This window comes from Larus michahellis, chromosome 10, assembly GCF_964199755.1.
Source record: "Larus michahellis chromosome 10, bLarMic1.1, whole genome shotgun sequence".
Taxonomy (NCBI): domain Eukaryota; kingdom Metazoa; phylum Chordata; class Aves; order Charadriiformes; family Laridae; genus Larus; species Larus michahellis.
Genome location: NC_133905.1, coordinates 5,612,795 through 5,636,309, shown reverse-complemented (window position 1 = coordinate 5,636,309; position 23,515 = coordinate 5,612,795). Strand labels below are relative to the sequence as shown.

Here is a 23,515-nt window from a genome sequence, read left to right as displayed (position 1 = left end):
CTTCATGCCAATAGAGCAGCCTTTTATAGCGTGCAGTTCACATTCCTCCATCACTGCTGATACAGCCTGACTTACGGAAATGCACATGCAAACAGGCCATGGTTTGGGATAACAAGACTTCCTCCACACTTCCTCCAGCTTTTGCAAAAGGCCCATCCCCGTCCCTGTAAGCCGGAGCAGCAGGCAGGTGCTGCCCAGCACAGGCTTGGCTATACACACCGTTTCTCTCTCTCTGCCTCCCCCACTCCCGTCAGTAGTTTGTCTGGACCTCAAATGCTTTCAACTCTTGTGTGGAAGGGATTTTATTGCTCTTACCGTTGACTGGGTCATGACGAAGAGGTGCTCCTGCGACTGGTCAAAGAGCAGGTCTCCGCTCACCATGCTGTTTAACTGGATAGCTAAAGAAGCGTATATATGCGCAGCTCCCATCGCTCCTAAGTACACCTGCAAGACAGTCACAGTTGTACGCAGGCAAAGTATCACAGCAGGAGTTGGGGGCACCTGTCCTACATGAGGAACAAGTTGGAACCACTGCTGCGTGTGAGGATTTCAACCTCCCACCAAAATCTCAACGCAGTGACTTCAGGCGCATGACGCATGTGCCCAGCAATACCTGCACAAACCACATAGGACACACCAGCCCTGATGCTGGCTCAGTGCAGATGTAACCAAAGGCATCATGACCAACGTTTGGGGCATTCACATTCTCAACGGTCAGCAGAGCGTGAGAAGAGACCATCTGATGGTACTGATCTTTAGTAGGAACCTGACTTCCCAAGGGACAAGAGAAATTGCTTTTTTTCCCCTTCCACCTGAGCATCCCTGATTAGCTTTATCTTCTTTGCTTCCTGCCGCATCCAGATCATACCTTGTGCAGTCTCCCTCTGCTGTCTCCCAGGAAAGCAATGGTGTGGCCATCTTCCACATTCACTGCCACAGCTGTCAGACGGGCCTCTGTTTTCTCCAGGAGGGGGGCTGCTTCCAAGGGCACCCGGCTGGCCATAGGGCTGGGAGTGTGGTCAGAGCCACAGGGGTACGCATACAGGGTGTCCTTTTTTCAGGGAGTGGAAAGAAAGTGGAAATCAGTACAAAAATACGGACACAAGGAACATTAGCACCTTTAATACTTCTCACCATCCCCTTACACCCAAATTTCTTAAACGGGTGCCCCAGCAGTGAATTTGACTTAAACCCCTCTAAGGTTTTTGACTGAGAATAAAAAAAACCCAATTTTAATAATTAGTTTAGGTGTGTCAGCTGTCTGAACCCTCACAGAATCCTGCAGAATTCAGTCAAGTCCATTCAGCACCAGTAATGAAATGCACTGAAACTCTTCTAAATTCTAAAGTTCTCCAAAAACCATTACTGGCTATACACTGCCATGATACAGCTTTGGGAAAGACTCATTGTATTTTTCAGAACAAAACAGGAAGATGTGAATTTCTGCTTTCAGTGCAAAACCAACTGGTCACAAGCATCGCCTCCATGGTTTTGTTGCATAACCTACAAATTGTAAGCCTGAAGTAGAACCCCAAAGCATCAGACATACATAAACACAGGGTGGAACACAGCCTGCTCCAAAGAGCTTACTAACTACACACAGAAAGCGCAGAGCACATAAAGCCAGAGACCCACAAAAAGTCAAAACAAGAGTCATCTCTGCACACTGCTTCAATTCTTCTGAGCCTTGTGAGATTTCTGAAAATTAACTCCACAGCACTGTGCAAAAACAGTCATCCTTCTGTTCCAGTTAGATCCCTCCCAGTCCCACCAAACCTTTGCTTACTGAATTCAAAAGGAAAGAGAATAAAAGCTGCCAATTTACTATTTGTATATAGAGAGAGGCAATATTCCATTATGATTCATTTTTTTCCTAAGTAACAAACTCAGTCTTGTCTAGGACAGTTCCTCCATTGCTTTATGTCTTTCTTAACACCTCGTTCTGCGTCTACTTTAATTTTACAGTATCCTTTTGGAGACTGAATGCAGGATTGCTCACCCAACAATTATTATTAAACCCACCATTTTTTAATCAATTAGTGGCTTGTCTTTAAACAATGTAGTTTGTGTAAACTGATGATTTTCATCATGGAATCCCTTACGGGTAACATTTTCACCCTCCTCCTCTCCAGCCCCTTACTAATTACTCTTAGGAAGCTGCGTGTGGAGCAGAGGCATTAACTGTGCAGTCCATGCCGACTCCAGCTCCCTCTCTTGCCTCGGGCAACGTGGTTGAATTTAGACTCCTTGTGAGCAGGGTTGTGTATTGCTTCTGTCTGATGTCCGTGGCTTTGCATTTGGCAGCGCTGAGCTGCACGGTACCATCCGGCACCAGGCAATGGAGCCGCCCCCGCCGGAGATCGGCGATAACGACACAACGTGACATTCTTGAGGCATCTGCTCATCTTCCCTCACCAACCCCAGGGAAAACCTGACCCTTTTTCCCACCCCCCTCCCTCCCATTTCTCTGGGTTTTATTGTTGTTTGGAGGGGGTTTTTTGGTTGGTTGTTTGGTTTGGTTGGGGTTTTTTTTTTTTTATACTTGGCTGCTTCCTGAAGGAACTAAAAATGATCAGGAGTTTTGACAGAGCCTATGGAATTCCCACGGTAAAATATATTTAACCTGCTGACTTCCATTCACTTCTCAAATGTATTACTATTATAGCAGGCAAGCAAGGCTCGACACAGAGGTTCCACAAAAGAAACCATGCCACTTAGACAAGCACTACTTTCTCTATGATGCTTTATTGTTTTCTTTTCAAATACTAATCTAACTGATTTTCATCACGCTAGGCGTAAGGCTCTGACTGAAAGCCTCAGAGGAGGTTACAACTTTTAATGATTGTTAGTTCATAGAGTCATAGAATGTGTTGGGTTGGAAGGCACCTTTAGAGGTCACCTAGTCCAACCCCCCTGCAGTAAGTTTTTACCGTCCTCTAAGCTATCATTCATTTGTAGTGACAGAAATGTTTTTCTCGGCATCTCTGCTGCTTGATTCTTAAGCTGCTTCATAGAATCATAGAACTGCCTAGGTTGGAAGGGACCTTTCAGGTCATCTACGTCCAACCATCAACCTGACTCTGACAAGAACCGTCACCAAACTACATCTCTAAGCACCATGTCTACCCACCTTTTAAATACCTCCAGGGATGGTGCCTCAACCACTTCCCTGGGCAGCCAGTTCCAATGCTTAATAACCCTTTCAGTGCAAAAATTTTTCCTAATACCCAGTCTGAAGCTCCCCTGGCGCAACTTGAGGCCATTTCCTCTCATTCTATCGCCTGTTACTTCGGAGAAGAGACCGACCCCCACCTCTCTACAACCTCCTTTCAGGGAGTTCCAACCACCTTCTTGTAACTTAAAGATTTCTATTTCTCCAGTTGTCCGTTTCCTGTAAGATCTATTAGGAAGCGAGTCACAGCCAAATTTCCATACTCAAAAGCATCAAGTGTTTATTTTCAATGGGATTCTAGCTATCTTTTGCAACTTTTGTATCGATTCAGACAAATGCTGGAGCCTAATGATGTCACTACTGAGGCCGGTTTTTGAAAGTTTGCTTAAAAAAAAAACGCACAGAAGTCAGAAATAGTTGTACCCCAGTCGTGCTCAGCACTACCGTTACCTATATGTGATGCCAGCGGCAAGTGACTTCACACACACAACATTTATCCACCATAAACCAACGTGACCCGTGCACTGGCACAGCCGGCCCCCAGCCTCGCAGGGACTGTCTGCGGCGCAGTTAATCGCAGTCAAGAGCTGAAACTTGTTCCGTTCTACAGGATTAAGACCATGATAATTGTATAAAGGGCTTATATAAATTTACATGGAAGCTGTTTGAATTGTTTTCAGTGAATAACATCTTGGCAACGTTGCAGAAAACACACTTCAGGGATCACGCAGTGTGATGCGGCGAGTTCAGATGAAGCTGCTGCCATGAATTCTGGTGTGCGCTTCCTGCATTACGCAGGTGAGAAGCAACAATAGGACAAATAATCTGTATCTATGCACGAAGAGGACAAAGCTCGGTGCAAAAGGACAAGTCGCATACCTTGAAAACTACACCCACAGAAGATATGCAGCCTTCCCAAGCCTTGCAGAAACACGTTTCACGCTTCCAATTATCAAGTCACTAACAGCACATACAGAGTCTCCTGCTTCTCAAGACTAATGGATCTCCAGCAAACTTAGAACAAATTAACTGGTTCTGAAATTCTTAGAAAAACAAGCTTTTTTTTTTTCCAGTAGAAGAGATTGTATTGAACTGTAACCCCCAATCTTAGTCTGTCCCGATGGACTAAAAATAGGAGGCAGTGCTAACTAGGGAAAAGGGCACACTTTGTGCGCAGGCTGCTTTGGAGGCAGAAAAATGTGAAATTAATTAGCATTATCCTTACATACAGCACAAGCTGCCACCGTTGAAACCGAGTTAAAACGGTTTCTGCATAAAATGTTCACTGACAGCCGCTTCCACTCAGCACTGAATGGAGCGGGCTGGAGCTGGCACAGACCCTTACGCGTTGTTAGACACAATCTTAACGACAACCGCTACCATGCACTGAATGGTGAAGGATAAAGTTTGTTAGGACATTTACGTATCACTGGACACACTTGTTAATAAGACGCTGTACTTTAGTCGGCCCACTAGCGGCAACCCGTGCAGCTGGGACCCCGGGATCACGCGCCAGGAATCACATAGCCACGACTGGCCTTTTCCTCCCACCCTGCGCACCCCACTGGATCAAATGCTACAGGGGGACTCTACATCATTTTGAAGGAAGGATTTTTCTAAAGTGCTTACATCAATTTGACATTTAACTCCCCCAAAGGACACATGGGGCACCACTAAGAAATACAGTGAAAGCAGGACATCAGGCTGGGCAGTCTCTTGCTTCCCAACTCTTACGTACTCCTCCCGACCTTACATTTGTCCTGCTCCAAGTCTGCTCTTCACCCTTTCCCTGTCCCACAAGCATTCTACAGTCAGCTTTAGCTACTGAAAGAAAAACCATAATTTTAAAACTGGTTTTGGATCACACATCCAAACTCGGCGACTTCCAAAGCTCTGTGGTACCACTTTGCTCTTTGTAGCACAAGGCTGGGAAGAGGCAATTATCTGGACAGCCTGTTCTGTAGAAGGAAGACACAAGATAACATGCTGTTCTGCTAAGGACTAGCAACGCCCTCGGTGAAAACAGGCTACTCGCAACCACAGAGCCTCACGCCAGGACACAGCATCCAGCACCGCCCCAGGAGAACGCTGCTGCCCTATGTTCGTGTCACTGTCCCCGATACCATGGCACCAGCCAGCGTGGCTGACAGACTGCAAGGGTTCAGGGTCACAGCCACTTCAGTTCGCATTTTTATCCTGCAACATCCCGTCATGCCTTTGCCACAGAATTTAAAGGATTATCACCTCTTACAGCTCTGGAGACAAAGAATCGCCAGGTCAGGAGGTGGTCTTCCCTGGGCACAAAATACTGCAAGACTAATAGAAAATCAGGATTTTGTTGACACTTGTTTTTTGTTATATTCTTTTTTGCTCCTGAGTGCCCTTGCAGGCAGTTGTTGTGAGATGCACCTCACCATAAGTAACAGGGACCCAGCACACCCCTTAAATTCCCTTCTCAACACATAGGTGCACATGAACATACCCCTCTCCTTCCCTGCAGTGCAGACCAGGAGATGAAAACACTGATAAAGAACAACCTGAACTGTAGCTTTAGTGCTCTTGCCCCGGTATTGCCATGAGACAGTCTCAGGGCCAGGCCACCCCGTTGCCACACACAGCCCATCTCCCTCTGCAAGGAAACCTGTCCCCGTGGGGCAGAGAGCTGCAGCAGCAATGAGACAGACCGTACTTAAACACGACGCAACAGCTCTCGCATCGCGTTGCTGCAGTAGCGGAGAGACAGCCTGAGCCCAGAGGTTTTTAACCCAAGCAGATTTCAACACCCATCTGCGCAAAACGGGGTGACCTGAGGAACACAAAGCAACACAAGAACACGTTGCAAGCTATTCTTTAGCCTGGCAAAGGTGCACAGCCACTTACCGCTGGCAGCTGGACACAGTTGGAACTGACATCGTATTCAATATATGCCACTTCTGTCCCTTCTTCTGACTTCCCATCTCTCATGTAACAAACATCCCTAGTCCAGTTGGTCAGGCGATCCACCTCCTCCATCGCATAGACACAGAGCGCAGACTCCTCGCTCAGTTTGCCAGAAGAAGCCTGCCAGGCAGAGAAGGCTGCAAACAGCACTTCCCCCTCGGTGTCCAGCTGCCCCTGGGCCAGGCCTTTTCCCGGCTGGGTGACATAGGCTGCCTGCAGGAGGCTGTAGGTATTGGTTTTGCTCTGGCAGAGGAGAGGTAACTCCACGTAGGAGTAATAATGAGAGTCATCCAGGCAGATTCGTGAGATGTAAGTCTTGTACTCACGCGATTGAGACTTGAGGTCCCGACGGTAGAATAGGAAATAGACGCTCGAGCGATAAGTGAAGGATTTAATGAAATGGTGGTTGTACTCGGAGAGCCGGCCCACAGCCAGTTTTGCTGTTTCTTCATAGGAGAAAATAGAATGAGAGTCTGTTGCTTGAACATCCCCTCCATGGGCCCTAAGATTCCGGGTAGTGATGGGAGGAATCCCTCCTCCAACTCCTCGGCTAGTGTACCCTCGTCCCACAAACAGCAAGGGGACCTCATCCTTGGAGTAGGCTATAAGTCCCACAGTGGTGATATTGGGATCATTGGCAGCAACGTACTGAGTGTCACCAGGGCTCTCTGGTCGGAAGAGGACGTGGTCGATGGACGTGAGGCTCCTCTTCTCACAGATTCCCTGGTGCACGCTGCCACACACAATGAGCTCCTTCTGCACGGCGTTCACCAGCAGCAGCTTGTTGTGATTGTCGGTGTGGTGTGCCTGAGGGCACTCCAGCTTTGAGACCGGGGGGAGGCAGTCTTTACTGTCCAGAACTGGTCCAGTCTGAACCACGTTCTTCAGCAGCAGGTCAGATGTCAGCTGAAAGAGAAAGTTGGTGGCCCCCAAGTATATGGTCCCGGATTCCAAGTCCATAGACAGGTGGAGGAATTTCGTAGCGTTGCGTGAGAATGTGACATACTGCAGTCCCCGTGGAATTGCTGCTCCCAAGAAACAGAGAACAGGAAGGAGTAACGTTCCCAGAGGCATGGTAAACACTCTGCAAGAGAGGAAAAGCTGTTATAACTCCTCATAAACCGGGAGTGAAGATTAACACTCATCAAAATCCTTCAATAGCACTCTTATTATAAGAGGTAGGCAAAGAGAACATGGATAATCACAGAAAGCAGAGAGCTAGACACCAAGAGCCAACACAGGACATTTGCAGAAACACCAACAGAAAGAGACCTGCAGGAGTATCGGAGACTTTACTCAATCATCTCCACATCAAGATGACAGGCCCAGCATCTTCAGGAGAAGCTAGACTGCTGTAAGTAATGGTCTCGGGTGCTTTCCCAAAGACTGCTGGGTGGTATTGGAGAAAGGTTCCCTTCACATGCCCGGGACTTGTATCAAACTTGCTGAATAAAAAGTCCAAAGCACAGATTCATCAATCCAGAGACATAAACTAAGGAGGAAGGTCCTCTCTATATTGTGACAGAAGGTGCTTTAAACATTGAAGCTGATCACTAACTCTTGTAACATCCAAAAGAGCCATGTTTAACCACACTCCCGCAAAACTCTCTCTTACGATGCTATATTGGAAGTTCTCCAGGAAAGGACCACACTCCTACAGCAGCCAGCACATCGCATACATTGTTAATGAGCAACACCACAGTAAAACAAACCACCAAGACAAACACAACCTGCAGGACCATTGTTTAAATAAACTGTATCTGGGATCCAATTCAGAGCAAACTAATAACACATTTGCTCTGTATTTGATCTAGATATCATAATTAATACTTCTCTTTCTTATCACTTATGGCTAGCAACAGCCTCTTTTGGGTCTAAGGCTCTTCCACTAGCGCTCCTGAAGGAAACTTCTCGTGCCATTTCTGCCACTGAGCATGGCCCACAAAAACATCTGCCCTGATGTCAGGATGAGGCCTCCAGAGAGTCAGTCACAGCAGCTCCTAATCACCCCCCCTGGAGCCACCAGTCTGTTCCTGGCCCTGCCAAGCCAGCCCCTGTGTGTCCCCATCTCCTTGGGCAGTTATGCAGCATGTCCAGGTGAGGGGGAGACCACCTTATCCTGCTTACTTGTTACCGCAGCCTTCTGGGGAAGGAGGAGGAGCTGGCACTCTTCTCTCCACAGCAACTCTACCAGTACGGTAAAAGGTGATTTAAACATGTCTCCTGCTCTGTGGACAATGCTCCATTCCTGCCCTGTTCCATGCCTCAAAGTGCAGGCAAGGCCAGATGGGGTGGGTGTTAGATAGACCCAGGGTACCACCAGACCTGTTCTGCTCCTCTCCAGACCATCTTTAGATTAACCCCTCTTGAAATCCACTGTGACTCACCCAAGCCATGCCACAGATGGGAGCAACTGTCCTGAACAGCATAGGTAAATCCCGCAGCACGGTGGAAATGTGGTAATAAGTACCTGCAACACTTAGATTAATGCTTTCCCCACAGAGGAAGGGCAGCAGCTGCAAGTACTCATAATTCACTACGAGTACCACGTTATCTGAATGGAGAAGTAGGTGGTGATGCAGCTGTGAATCTACCCCCTTCCCTCCCTCCCTCTTGCAGACAAGGTATCCAAGCTGCATACAACTACACAGATGCCAAGCTGGGCCAGGGGCTCCACAGAGCTGAGGGGTACAGTATCTCCTCCAGAACGGATCTATAACCTGCCGTGCTCGTTTTGGCAACTCAGCTCCTTGGGGATGACGTTAATTTTCTAGTTAAAGCTAAGAAAACTATCATCACTTCCCTCCTACATCATCATCCCTCCTGGATCTTCTTGGTAAGCTGTTAGTCCAGAAGTGCTTAGAGCACAGAGGTGGAAAAAGATCTGCAGCATTTCAAGAGAAGACTACCCCAGCATTTACCGCAGAGCTTACCCACTTTAGGTCACAAACTTCTCACCACAGAAACTGTGTCTTCCACTCGTTCTATACAGCACCCAGCGTGCAGAAAACACAGTAGCAATGGTGAGAGCAATAACTGTAAGGCTCTAGATTCATCCTTTATTCCACTGCTATTGCAAAAAAAACAACCCACAAAAACCTGCTTTCCAGCTCCTTTGTCAGTAAAACAGGCATCTTTGCTCTACCAAAAGACCAGTTGAGAGGATTAGTCTACTTGTGAAATCCAGCGGATGGAAAGTATTATAAATACACCACATTATTAAATATAGGCTTTGTGAAGCTCTGGAAAAGCTCCGCTTCACATGGTTATTGTAGGTAAGCGGGCAGTACTGTCAGGATATACCCACACGCAGGAATGCCGGCTCTAGGCTGGCAGCTTCCCCCCCCGGCCCCCGACCACGCAGCCGCCGATTCACACCATACCAGCGCTGTGTTTAGGTTGCGCGCACACTAGGGCTTTTGTTTGCCCTGATAATGGGACACTTAGCGTTTTCTGCTTTCAGCGCTACGAACACACTCTGCTTCACCCAGATTCGCAAACGGCGCTGAACTCGCCTTGCGAGTCTCTTTCCAGAGTGGCGAGAGAGCGCGTTGTAGCACTTGACAGAGGTCCTCATCGCGCGGGAGATGTCATCTGTGAAGTGCGATGAGGGGTATTTATAAAGCCAGCAAGTGGATACACGTAGACTGAAGGATGGAGCTCTAACTTAACTACACCACCTCGGGTTTATATCAGTAGAGGATATCTTGCCCCAACTCCAACAAGCAAGTTATTTTTTTTATGTGTTCTCACCATTTTTATTGGAGAAAACTTTATTCAAGGAACTCCTTAATCACACAACTGCCTTGGTACCTCTGCACAGCCATCAAGCAGAGGTCACGATGGCTTGTTGTGCAACTCTGTCTGGAGTCTCCTCAGGTTTTGAGCTTAAAATGCTTGCAAACAAACAATAGCCTGATGACCATCCAACAGCAGGAGCTTGACTACGTTGTGACAGAGCCACACTGACATGGAGGAGAGTCTTTGATCTGGAAGCAGCTGAGGATCACAAGACATCATTACACTACACCACTTACAGGAATCTCTAATCTTCTTTCTAGCTAATGCAACCTTCCTATGCCAGTACTTACACAGTAAAATCGGCATGTGTCTTTGGAATTTCTGAGTTCTGAAATACTGGCTGTCTGGCTGGAGGTCATGCCTGTAAGCTGCAAGACTCTGCTCTGTCCGAGATGTACCATCACCGACAAATGCAGCGGCAGAACTAACGCTCATTCGTGCCACCAGTGGTTGAACTCAAAATCCGGTGCATGACACCACTCCAGCAACACAGATCTTTCTGCAAGCTCTCTGATCCGCAGTTGAACCTATCCCTAGTGTTTCACTGGAAGCATTTTACCAATTGGAGCGCCTGTACTGGAAAAAGAGATGGAAAAGTAACTAGCCCTTCATTCCGGCAGACCACAATCAAAAGCAGACCCTGCTGCGGTCAAATCTCTGACCTGTTCTTCCTTCACTCACCAATATCCCCCTAGAAGTCACTCTGTCAAGAGCTAGTCCTCAAATGCATTCCAGGTGAGAAGCTACTATCTAGTCCTCATGACTCTGGGAAAACAGAGGGCAGCTGAGAAGACAAAAGGGAAAAAAAAAAAAAAAAAAAAAAGGAGGTAGTACAGCATGTTCTGCAAGCTGGTTCTAATCGCTCTGAGCAATGGGTAAACACTGAATATAGTGCTCTTTGTTGCTTTTTGCTGAAGAGCCATTAGCAAATGAACTTGCATTTATTGCTAGGTGAGCAAACATACAGTAGAAATGAGCACAAGCCTGCGCGGCTATCAGTAGTGAGCAGCATTCCCATTCTACGTGAAAACTGAGATAAAATGCCAGCAGCGTCTTTTGCTTCCGTTTTCCAAATTGTTTCTCAAATATGGGCATCACTGCCTTCTTTTATTTCTTGCTCTTCAGTTAAACCCATCACAACCTCTCTGGGAGGACAGGAAGGAGGAGGATAACCTACATTTAAATCTGATGGTTTCATGACAGGCTACACTTCTGAGCTCTTTATGGATTTACTGAACCGTTCTGCTTCCTGTGCTCACTGCTGGTGTACAACACAGCTGTTACAGACAGATTGCACTAAAAGTGTGTAGCCTTTAATTAATTCTGAAGGCAATTGCCAAGGCTTAAAGATTCTTTTTAAATATTCTATTTTTTTGATGAATTCCCGTTAAATCAGAAAATGCTCCAGACAATACTCGGAACATTGCCTCTAACACGCTGTAAAATATTAATATCCAAATGATACTTCTGAGTTTCATTTATTTAATCGGGATCACAACAGAAGGGCTAGAGGATTAGTCAGTTCTGCCACAGAATATTTATATCACATCCACAAAACAACAACCAATAACGTGGAAGCAATGGCACTATTTTGCTGCTTGGAATTTGAAATAAGACCGTGTTTTCTGTAGCACTATTTTTACCTCTCTGACCTCACGTATCCCCCTCAGAGACTTTACTCATTTATTAAAGAAACAAACCCAGAACTCATTTGGACACATTTTAACAGCATATCAACACGCAAAGATTATTTCAGTCCTCACAGATTATTTCCCTAACGCTACATCCTGTCCCCCAAAAATGCAGAGGTCAGACAACGTTCCACCTTCTAGGCTGGATTTCATACGCAACATCAATGCCAGCAGAACTATCCTTGGAAAAAAAACCAGGACCCCAAAATTTGCACCCAAAACTTTCAGTGTATCATTTGCAGAGCCATCCCACAGCAAGAACATGAAAAGATTAAAAAATTAAAAGCATAATTCTTCCAGCTGCACGACGACCCTTGTGCTCCAGGGCATTCAAGTCACCCAGCAGTAGGAAGACGACCACTGCTGTGCTTTCTGCACAAAAGTCCCGAATTTCAGCCCCCCCTTCTAAATTTCATATGCTCAACAGAGACATGCTATTTTCTGCTGCGAAAGATGACGTTCCCACTAAATAAATATATCTTTTTTTTGAGTTTTATTTACTACTACCGGGCCATTTCCCTGCTCTGCTGTTTAAGAACGCTTGCAGCAAGCGGCTCTGGCGGAGATGAACACAAACCTCTGTTTTCCAAATAAAATTGACCCCAAGGAGAATCCCAAGTCCAAGCCATCCTGTCGGAGCAGGACTGGCACACACAAGGGAGCTCTGTTATACCAGATCTGACACCAAAGCTGAGGTCAAAATAACTTAAAAAAAACCTGTGTAAAGACAAAATATCAAACCTGGAACAGCAAGGGAAGGTGGCAGAAAACCTGTACTTTCAGGCTGCAGCGTTGTTAGATAAACACCTGGGAAAACTGTTTTCTAAACGCTTGACAGTTAACCGCTGACCATTAGAACATACCTTTCTGGATGGGGGTTGAAAAAGTTCTACTAAAACAACGTTGCACAAAATATTTTGTCAACTTTGTGATACTATTGCCATTTTAACGACGCTTGTGCATTGTTAGGGGTTCTTTGGAAAAACTGTAGAAAGTGCTTCTACCTGAATGTTCGTTTCAGGCAGACTGGAATTAATTGACGGTAGTGGACAGGTGCTTCCCCTGCAGCTCCAGCACAACCGATCTTTTCTCTTGCACACATGAAAATGTGTTATAAAAACTAGTTTAAGCTTCCAGTACAAATGGTTAACGAAGAGTTAATGATTAATACAGTGTTAAATAGTGAACTTTTTATGAATCAAGACAAACTACACAAACATTTACAAGGAATATAAAGCAAACACCAGCTACTCGCTGTTAAAAGAAGCTTTCTTCATAGATTCTGTCATTGTAAATTGACTTGTCACTTGACCATCCTCCCAAACACTAACAAAATGTGAACTCAAGTACCATGTTGTATATACGTTTTTAAAAGGGGAAATCAAGTCAGCTGTTAGTTTCTCTGTATCTTAACACAACCAAAGGCTAACTTTCTGCCAGCGTTATCCGTTTGAAGATGAGAGTCCTTTAGGATCTGCTCCAACGTTCTGCGTAATCAAAACACAGAACACCACTAAGCAATCTCTTCTTCTGGCCCATCAGCTGCTGGCTAAAGTCTACCAGTGAAAGCAGAATTTTTTCTTAGGGCTCCTAAATTACAGAAACTGCCACCTTAGCCCAGCAAGCTGATCCCCGAGGGTTATTTACCCCAAGTAAAATGCCTTGTTATTTTGTCTAACTTTGCTTGTCACAGGATCTCCCAAGTCAAAGAAGCTTCTAGTTGCTTTTTGCATCAACAGTTTGAAAACTAATCCTCCTTCTTAATCCTCCTTGGGCAAGAAGATAACGACAGCTATTCTAACTCAGAGAGAGGCCCACCTACACAGAAACCCTGGCTCCAGCAACAGACAATAATAGATGCCTAAGAAGTACTATAAGGGCAGACAAGCATAAGGCAATCCTTTCCCTATACCTCCTGCCAGCTTTGAGCCTTCTGAATCACAGATTGCAGCCACGTGTAATCCTTCGGATGGATACATTAGGTGGCCTGAGCTTCTTCAGTCAGAAATAATTAATTTTTCTTGTAGTTCTCTGAGCCTTTTACAGTTTGCCACCATCCTTTCTTTAAGGTACCTGACCTGGATGAGCACCTCCTTTCCACAGCACCTGACCCGGGCGGGCTATTCCTTTAGCTTTCTAATGCTGCACAGGATTAGGAAAGAAAAAATGTGCATTTTCCTAATGCACAGCATTAGGAAAAGGTTATTTTCCCCGGTTTGACCCACCAGCCCTCCATTTACCTGCCCAAGAACCTGTTATCCAGTCAAATACCATCAGTGACTCAAATATTCTTCCAGGCAACTAGTTAAAAAAAAATACCCCATTGTCTACCCTTTCACGCGTAGAGTACATCCGGAGAGCCTAGATAGGTTTAATCCAGCTGTAATAGAACCCTGCTGGGAAAGCAGAGCTCGCTAAAGTTACCCATCCAATTCTGCTGAGCAAATCCACCATTTCTACACAAATTTAGATAAATCTAAGACCATCACTCCCTGTAGAAATACATTTGCTTGCAGAAATTCAAGAACCCAATTGTTGATCAAAATACAGACTAATATCTGAGCAGAGAGAAGTTCCTGCAGCACCCAGGAAATTCCAAGAGCAGATTTCTCATTTCCAGTTAATTGAGATCCAAGAGCCAGCTTTTAATCTGTTTAATATGAACTAAACTGATTTTAAAAGAACTGTCAACTAAGGCTCTTGGGAAAAAAAAAAAAAAAACAAGTTAAGCTATTGTGGAATTAAAGTTACAGTCCCTATCATGATTTAATAAGTAGGTAAAAGGCAGGAAGCCAAAAGAGTTTCCCCATCAGAAGAAGGTTACCGGTGAGATCTGCCAATGATTTGTTCTGCAACCTGCGCTGTTCAATACGTTCACATAAGATCTATGAAGAGCAATACGTCCAGAAGTGGCAAATTTTATTATTAAAAAAAACCAAAACAAACTATTCGTCACAATCAAATTCAAAAAAGCCTGGAAAAAGTAACAGAACTCATGCACTCTTAAGTAACTACACAATACCTTAGATGTCAATAAATACCAAAACTAACACAAAATATTCTAATTACATAAACACAACAGGATCCAAGTTAGCCGTTACCACTCAGGAAAACTTGGGAAACTTGGCAGATTTAGTATCAAGCAAAAAGGCAAATACAACCTTCGGAGTGATTAGGAAAAAAACCACGTGTCACCATTATGTTGTTGAATGCTGCAGGCGGTTCTGATTCCCACATCTGAAAAAGGAGACAGAATGACAAAAAGGACAACAAAGATGATCAAAAGCACGGAGCAGCTTCCATATAAGGAGAGAACGAGCAGAGTAGGACTTCGGATGGACAAAGAAAAAACCAGGGGGAAGATACGGAAAATTTAAGAGATCTGAAACACTACATCGTGTCGAGATGAAAAACATGAAATAATCAACTACTGTGTCTTACAATGCATAAACCCATGAAGTTACGGACAACTTCTGTAAGATATTTCAAGGGTATTGTCACTGGATGTAGAATATTTTAAATAACATTTAAAATGCATAATTAAATTGTAGAGCTCACTGCTGTAGGATGTCATGGAGACATAAACATAAACAAGTTAGAAGAGGGATTATAGAAATTAATGGAGAATAGATGTGCTTGAGATCAGATGATTAGATACAACTCCTGGCCAAGGAGGGTCCTAAACTCATGATGGTCATAAACTGGGAGTCAAATGAGGAGGAGAGAAAGAAAAAAAAAAAACACCAAAAAACCACCCACCCACCACCCCCCCCATTATACATGCCCTGTTTCTTACAGTCCTCATTAAGCGTCTGCTTCTGGCTCTTGTCAAAGGCAGGATACCGAGCTACACAGAGCTTTGCAATTTGCCCTAGGATGACAGTTCTATTTAAACTTCTTATTTTACGGTACATTTATAGATTTTATTTATTTTTAAATATTAAGAACTTAACTTTAGCCCTGCCTAATCACATTTTTAGGAAGCCGGAAACCTAACCTCATAGACTATTTCTAAAGACATTATCTATCATGTTAACATTTAGATAGCATCTAACCGAATCCCGACAGCGCAGCACAAAGTTGATGCACAGCACAGGAGGGAAGCAAGCGAGCATCACCCTCAGCAGGCTGGGAAACCCTGAGGTGCACAGAAGGGGCAGAATTGGGTTTTAACACACCAACAGCGTCTCTTCCAGGAACAGCTCTTCCCTGTCTCCTAAACGTTTGATGGAAACTTCTCAGTCAGATGCCGACTGAACAAAACAGATAACGCGTGTTTGCCGTACACACAGCTAAGCTTTGGGTAGCATTCAACAGAACTGCTATTGCTAAAAGTAGGTCAGGACCGACCATTCTCACCAGGGAGAAAGGAAAGCTAAAGCGCACCAGACTATTTGGCGAGGTATTACAGAAATCCTTCATCTGGGATTTCATCACTACTTCAAACAGACGTGATTCATATTTTACCGGCCTCCACCTCAAACAAGGCACACCTTCCCAACCGCACTGCCCTCCTACCATCGGGGCACCTCTCCCCAGCCTCAGCCAGGATCCTCCTCTTCTCAGATCTGGCTCCCCAGGCTGCGAAAGCCGGAGTCCTGCTCTGCAATAGCTGCCTCAGCTGTTCTGTGTTGATTTCTATAAAGCAGAAATGGCAACCGTTTCCTCCAGAAACAGCCAGGACAGCACACGGTCTCACTGTAATCGCTTCTGCCTTAAGAGTCTATTTTCCTTGGCAGGGTGCCCTCCAGAAGGGAGGGAGGAGACCTCCGGCAACCAGCACATGCTTCCCAGAGGATGGCACCGTGACCCCTAACCAAGCTCTCATGTCCCAGAGGCAAAGACCACACTCCCAAGGCAAGTCCTTTTGCATCTAAGCCTGGCCTTGGAGCAACCTAGCAAGAGAGGAAAGGAGCTTCAACCATCCTGCGAAAGGAAGCCAGTCCTACACTTGCACCCCAAGAGGAAACCATGGTCTGCATGCCAGCGTCAGCCCTGCAGGATTGCAGGGTGGAAGGGAGACCAGAGAAACCTACCACAAAAGGAGTTCGTGCAGCGTTATAGACCACAAGCAGACACACAAGGACCGCATCCCGACCTCCACCATCCAGTTGTCAGGATGCAAATCAGAACCATTAAACACTGGAGCCTGCCTTGAGTAAATCCTTTCGCTCTGCAGGCACTGAGCAGTGCGGGCTGCTCTGGCCTGTTAAAGAACAGCATTTCCTCAACACCCCAGAAGTCTGCAATTTTAGTACCACAACAGCTCTATAAAGAATTAACATGCCCTGGGTGGACACGAAGGAATTCTTCGCCTTGGAGTTTTCCTTCACTTCAAATAAAATTCACTTTTCTGCCCTCCACAGTGATCTTCTGGAGAACCGTACAACCTGACAGCAGTTTGACAGTCTTCCCCTATCACTCCAACAGTGTCAGCAGTTCTGGCTACAGTTGTGAATACAGGCAGTAACATGCAAATCAATTTAATGCAATGCAACCACATGAGTAGCATCTATCCCCTCCCACCCAGAAGAGACAGCAAAATCAACAGAATTCCACATCACTACCGCAATCTGCTTGTGGTTTGCCTTCAAACCAAGTTGGGGTATATTCTATCTTGTATTACTCAGCTCATTTTAAAGCATTATCAGAAATGAAGCTTTGATCAATTAATCTTCCATAAATTAGTGCCTAACCCTGGAAGGCTGTTAGTAGTCAGCTACAAACTATTAGGCTCAATATTCTGGTAATTAGGTTACATAGGTCTGCTAGATAATGATCGACGTTGAGGTGGCCAAACACTTTCTTCTACCTCTGCCAGCCAATACCAAGGCTTTCATAAGGCCAAGAACAGATAGCAACGCAACATGTTGTTCAAAAAGCCTGGAGACCTTCCTGAGTTGCTCATCACATGTACAGAACACAACAGCTCCCACTGCACTACTGCAGAAGACTAAACAGGCTGGGTGCAGACTTGAGAGTCAGGATCAACTTCACACCAGTCTCAACAGCCCCAAGCAATGACCCTCCCACGCAGGCTGGGATCTGATATCCAGCGCTTCCAAACGTAGTCCAGCATGGCATGGTGGCACAGGAACCATCCATGAAGGGCTCTCAAGGTGCCTGTGGTTGAGGAGCCACAGCTGGCAGCAGCGATGCAGCATACTCTTCCACTCTACAGTCACAGCCCTCCATCCCAGACACTGCCCACACTTGGCAGTTCTTGTTTCAAGGATAAAACTCAGAGATCCAGACTGCATAATGACTACTACAGTGCGTGGGCCATCAGGCAATGCTCTTCATTCATACCACTGTGGGTCCACAATCTGGACAAGCGAAAACGAGCAACATGAAAATTAAATGGCAAAGGAAGCAGAAGCTAGGACCCTGCAAGATTTCGTACTTGGAGAAATAAACCACCCGGAGCAAGAGTTCTCCAGTCACTTTGTTAACAGGCAGACATCTAGTCACACCTTATCCAGAACAGGGAATTTTATTACAAGACAAAATTCACCATAAGAAATCTTAACACCCTCAAGTGCTTTGCAACATGAGCTTCTGTTCTTATCTGTACATTTGGACTGAGGAGATCCTAACTTTTTGCACAAAATATTTGAGCTCCTGGTCCTGTTCAGGGCTGAGAAAGCTTCTTTGGTGCTGTCCTAAAGGCACCAAGGTCCAGAACTGGCTACCTTTTCTTGGCAGCCATGAATTTTAAAGGCTTTTTGGTTGAGACTGTTCTCCATCTGGTTTGCTACCCTCCCATCTTCTCAGTCTGACAGCCACTGGCCGGGCAGGACTGACTGGCTCTTCCCTTTGCCTTTCAGGGAAGCCCAGACCTTCACCCTGGGGCCACAGAGATGCACTAACAGGTCTGCTCCACAAGCTGCAGCGCTAGTCTGAAATGCAAACTGCTATGAGCAGAAATGGCAGCCAGTGTAACCGGCTGACTGTCGGCATTTCAAGAGAATGCTACCTTGCCAGGGTCACCCCTGGGCAAAAGTGCCCAGGAGACAGGAAAACCAGATTTACGGTAGCTTTTGGGGAACAGCACTGAGAGTTTTACATCTGAGTAGCTGCTCTTCTGCTGGAAGAAACAGCTAAACAGAGCAGAGAGGCTGGTAAGGGGAACAAGGAAAAAGTATGTGCATCTGTGCTGAAGGGATAAACCATAGCCTGTGGTCAGCACAGTTCTGTTCGCAGACTGTCACAGCTCCAGGCACCCTTGCTCTGTCATTTTAAGCTATATACTTAAGCTATATAGTATACTTATATACTATAAGCTATATACACGGCAGGGACTGTGCCTTCCTCTGGGAAAGGAAACGGTTCAAATTTGCCACAACATAGGTAACAAACCAAAACCCCACAAAAATGTGACAATCAGCCACCTAATGTCAACCCAGGAGGCCACAGTAGGGCTGACACAAGTTTAGCATCATAAAAATGTTTTACATTAAATCTTCTCAGGACTTAGTGGGAAATATGCTAGCTGAAATCATGGACCAGATAGGAATAGAAAAGATGATACAGGCTAAAGACAGGTTCAAACTAAATCTAAGCTGGACAGACTATCTGGAGAAGGGCAGAGAGGCCCAGCACTCACAGGAACAGGCTGAGAGGGAGTCATTGCTGGAACAAAACTACTGATGAAAGCAATAACTGAAACAGGAAGGATGCTCTCTAAATGGTGTAACAACTGAGCCCATCATTGCTACTCTGCAACGATGAGACTTCTGGCTTGGGATAGAGACACCTTCCTGCATCAAACAGCTGACTAAATAGTTGCAACACGTCAAGATAATAGGGGGACAATCAACAGGAAGGGAACTTGAGTCCACTCCACCTAGTCCTGGTCTTCCCCAATGTGACCCTTGTCCTAACCCTGTATGTACTCCACCTGGCTTCTTCTCTCAGCCCCAGGCCCATCTGTACCCCTCACGGCTCTAATCTGAGCACACGACTGCTCAGCCAGTCCACGGAGTGACTTTCACTGGAGAACGAGAGATGCGGACAATTCACTTTCTGCATCCTTGCAAAGGGGCTATAGTTTCCCCAAATACATCCGCTCAGTCATAAAAGCCTGCCCCCAAGAATATACGTCACAGTTCTGCTACTGGTCAGCTTTCCATAGCTGTTCGCCAATGACCACAGCAGCAAAGTTAGTCAACAAAAGGTTAAAAAAAAAAAAAAAAAAGACACTACCTAACAGCAGAGACCATGCCCCTAGGGACAAAAAGACAGATAGCCGGACATTGTTCTCTTCCTCCTGAAAGAGGAAGGAAAAGCTCAAAGGAACAACTACCGCTGTTCTGTACTGTGCCCTCTGCAGATTTGGGTAAGCATCTAAAACCAAGTGCCAGACCGGACTTTCAAGGGTGAAGCATCTAGAAGTGAACCCTATTTTCAAGTTATTTTTAAATGTTTAGACAGGACCTAAAATAAGACTAGTGTTTTGAGTACTTCTGAAGAGTATGAACCTCACGTAGGCCATGACATTTTTAGTTTGAAACCACTTTGGAACAGGGATTGTATTGTTTATACATCTGCTTATCACCCATTTTAGCTCAAATTAAGTTACAGTCCATTACCAGGCAAGAAACACTCTTTTAAATGGGGGAAATTCACACAAATAAGATTTAGGCTATCAGCAGTAAGACAGTCTCTGTAACTCAGTAAAACACCTACCATTTCAGAGCAGCAGGAACAGCATATGCCACAGAGAAAGGGAGAGATTCAGCTTCTCTGCTTAGAATATTTGTCTTCACACCACCTTTCCTAGCTGCGTAGTTTCCAGAAATACACTCTCCACCTCTCTTCAAACTCAAGTCAACAGTCTGCAGACTCCAACAGCCCACAGGCAATGCTTTTAGCGAGTCAGAGGTGCATGCAGTACATCACAAGCAGCACAGAACCAACCTGGACCACAAGCTGTGCCAGTCCCTGTTTTTACAAGTTTTATTTGCATCCCCCCCTCCCGCTCCATGCTGACAAACCAGGTTGCAGTTTTGTGGCTCTGGCGTCGGCCTGAAAGGTGAGTATGAAGTAAGCACAGAGCAGCACTTTACCTCCCGGAATACTCTCCCAACTTCAACAAAGCGCAGCTCAGGGATTTCTTGGGATAGAGGTGGTTTCTATGCATTTAGTAACCTTCAATAGCTCCTTCTTCTATGGAGCTGCCCTGTGTCCTCAAATACACACAGATGTTTGGCTTTCACAACATCCTGTGGCAAGAAGCTTCCCAGGTTAACTGCACACATCAAGGACTAAGTCATTATTTGTTTTTAAGCTTACTACATGCTGGCTCCATTCAATACCTATTCACAGTCGTAATGAAAGAGGCAAAAAAAGGTTGCTCCCCCTCTAACCTTTCCATGCCATTCAGGATTTTAAGATAACTATCACTTTTCAGGTGGAAGAGTCACAGTTTATTCCGTTGCTCTTCGCGGGGAAGGTAATCCTCACCTCTGGTCACTGTTGCTGCTGTTCCATTTCTAATAACTGAAGATACCTTTCCTAAGATGCAATGTTTTTTTTCCTAAGGCTGCAGAAAACTCAACTTCCATATGAGCTGGAGAAATTAGCGCAATGATTTCAAATACAGCAGGGATTCCCAACTGCTACAGCAAATTGCTAGTCAGGTGGCTCTTTGTTAAAACATGCAGCCTAACTTCTTAAACTGCCTTTGCTCAAAAGCAAGTTTACTTTCAAGCCACAGCATCCAGCTATACCTTCTTCCTCCAGAACACGGTGCATTTTTAAAACAATTTATCTCCCCATTAGCGCTCTGAAAATATAAATAAAGTCCTTATATTTGATTTAGCCTGCTCTGATGAAACACATAACCCTTGTGACAAAGCTTGTGTGCCAGAGCTTTATTCTGTCGTATGTTTGTTATGAACATTTCAATCCATCAATTTTTCTCCTCAAGTATCGGCACAATATTTAGTGGTCTCCTGATGCAACCTAAACCAACAATATCCTTAACAGACTTGGTTCTTCTGCAGAACCATATAAGAATACTTGGGTTTAGACACTGTTTTTATCATGACTCCCTCAAAATCCGGAGTGATTTCTTCCACAAGTGCAGTGATCCTAATTGCTCCCTACATTCTTGATTATCAGATGTAAGACTTTGCTGTTTATACATGCTTAGCTCACTGAGCAACCTGAGCTTTCCTGTCAGGCTGAAATGTCTGGCTTTTCTCTGTCCTTTGCCAGTTTCACTATTGAAAGTGAAACAAGCATTTTAAGACGCAGCAATATAGACATGTAACTGGAATTAAAAAAAAAAAAAATAGAAGCGAGGCCATTAAAACTCAATAGAATTCAAGAGAGGGCAGATGTATTACCTAGAGTTACAATACTCAGTGCTAAAAGCATTTTTAAAAATATAAACCTACTTCACAATTTAGGGCTTTGAACCATTCTTTAAGGGTTAGAATGAACACCTCACCCCGCAAACAGCCCATAACTGGTTCTGATCAAAGGGGAGAACCCTCCTCTCAAGGTGGTGGATATCAAACAGCACACGGGACTCAAAAGTTCATCTAATCCAGCCTCTAAACTGTGCGCAGCTATTCCCATCTCTTCCACTAGGTCAGATGGGCAGAGCATTTAGCTCTTCCTAGAAGCTGAGCTTCTAGAATGCAGTGCAGGAGAGCTGACCACATCTTTGGTGACATCAAATGATGCCAACCCCGAGAGTTACATGAAACCTGCACCTGGAACATAACACAAGGGCTTATTTTCACCTAAGGCATTCATCTGGCTGCGGGTATTACACCTGTGGTGCTTTTAGAGACAAAACCATAGGAATAGATTTGGAATTTTATTCTTTACCCCACGGTGGATATGTGTAGGTCTGCATTATTTTTTTCACTGAAAGAAGCTCAGATACTACCAAAACAGGAATCCAGTTGTTACAAGGTTAAATACTTAAACAAATGGAGAATACACACCTAGTGAAGAAGAGCTCAGCATGCAGTGGGAGACATCTCCGAAAGAGAATTGCAAGACAACAAGATGCAAGACCAGAGAGCCATTTGGACTAGTCTTTCATTGAAACACCCCATCTGGAACTGGAGCTGGCGTTTAAGGTAGTCATGCAGAAGCTTTACATCACATATGAAGGAAGTATGTGGTCCCAGGTCTAGCAATACCCAACCTCCCCACTACTCTGAGCACTCTGCAGAGAGCACACGGTACTGAACCGCTTACCAGGACTAGGAAGCAATGAGAAAAATGTCTACAACCAAAACACATCAACACAGTTTGGAAAAAAACACGCCCTCCACCTCCCAAAGGTGAAGGTTTCTCCTGAAGAATTCTTGGTTTGCACCTAGCACAGTAGTTCTACGTTTATTGTTACTGTAAAAAAGAAAGTGGTGGTCCACAGAAAATAGGGCAGAAAATCAGCCCCTACACTGCTTAAAAAGGAGGGGAGAGATGAGGAGGGAACAAGCACTCTCCTAGGTAACGCCGAATTGCTGCTCTGGCTGCACAAGAATGAAGTACAGCGCGACGCGGTTAATAACCATAACTCACATTTCAGAAGTTAGTTTGTTCAGCCATGATCTTTTGCACTTGGAGGTACTGAAAAGCATGTCCTCTAGTGCACTTCTGCTGGAGCACTTTTTCAATAGATCTGGACAGAATTAGCTTGGTATCTCAAAGAATACAACATACAAACCTCCGTCCTCCCTATGGTCTTTTATTTTTTATGTACCCTGAAAGCATGGACCCAGAAGAGACTGGCCTGAATTCAAGTAATCTCAAGTACTTACTTATTCCGTATTTCAAACAGCTTTGATTTAGTGGTTTTACTTGAACCACCCAGAGCAATGCAAAGCTGAGGAAACCAGACTTGCCAAACTTTGTACCTGTGTTCTATGTACTCAGGATTTATTCT

At 45.1% G+C, this 23,515-nt stretch overlaps 1 protein-coding gene across 4 annotated transcripts in view; it reads right to left on the bottom strand.

Annotated features, from left to right (window-relative positions):
- The window catches only part of PLXNB1 (plexin B1), a 79,584-nt gene that overhangs the window by 32,602 nt on the left and 23,467 nt on the right, over positions 1–23,515 (bottom strand). For all 4 annotated transcript variants that reach the window (XM_074603402.1, XM_074603406.1, XM_074603405.1 and 1 more), the window contains 3 exons: positions 6,053–7,196; positions 869–1,051; positions 316–444 (listed from right to left, as the gene is read on the bottom strand). In XM_074603402.1, coding sequence (XP_074459503.1) covers positions 316–444; positions 869–1,051; positions 6,053–7,186 — 1,446 coding nt within the window. In that variant the 5' untranslated portion in view covers positions 7,187–7,196. The remainder of the gene's footprint in view (positions 1–315; positions 445–868; positions 1,052–6,052; positions 7,197–23,515) is intronic.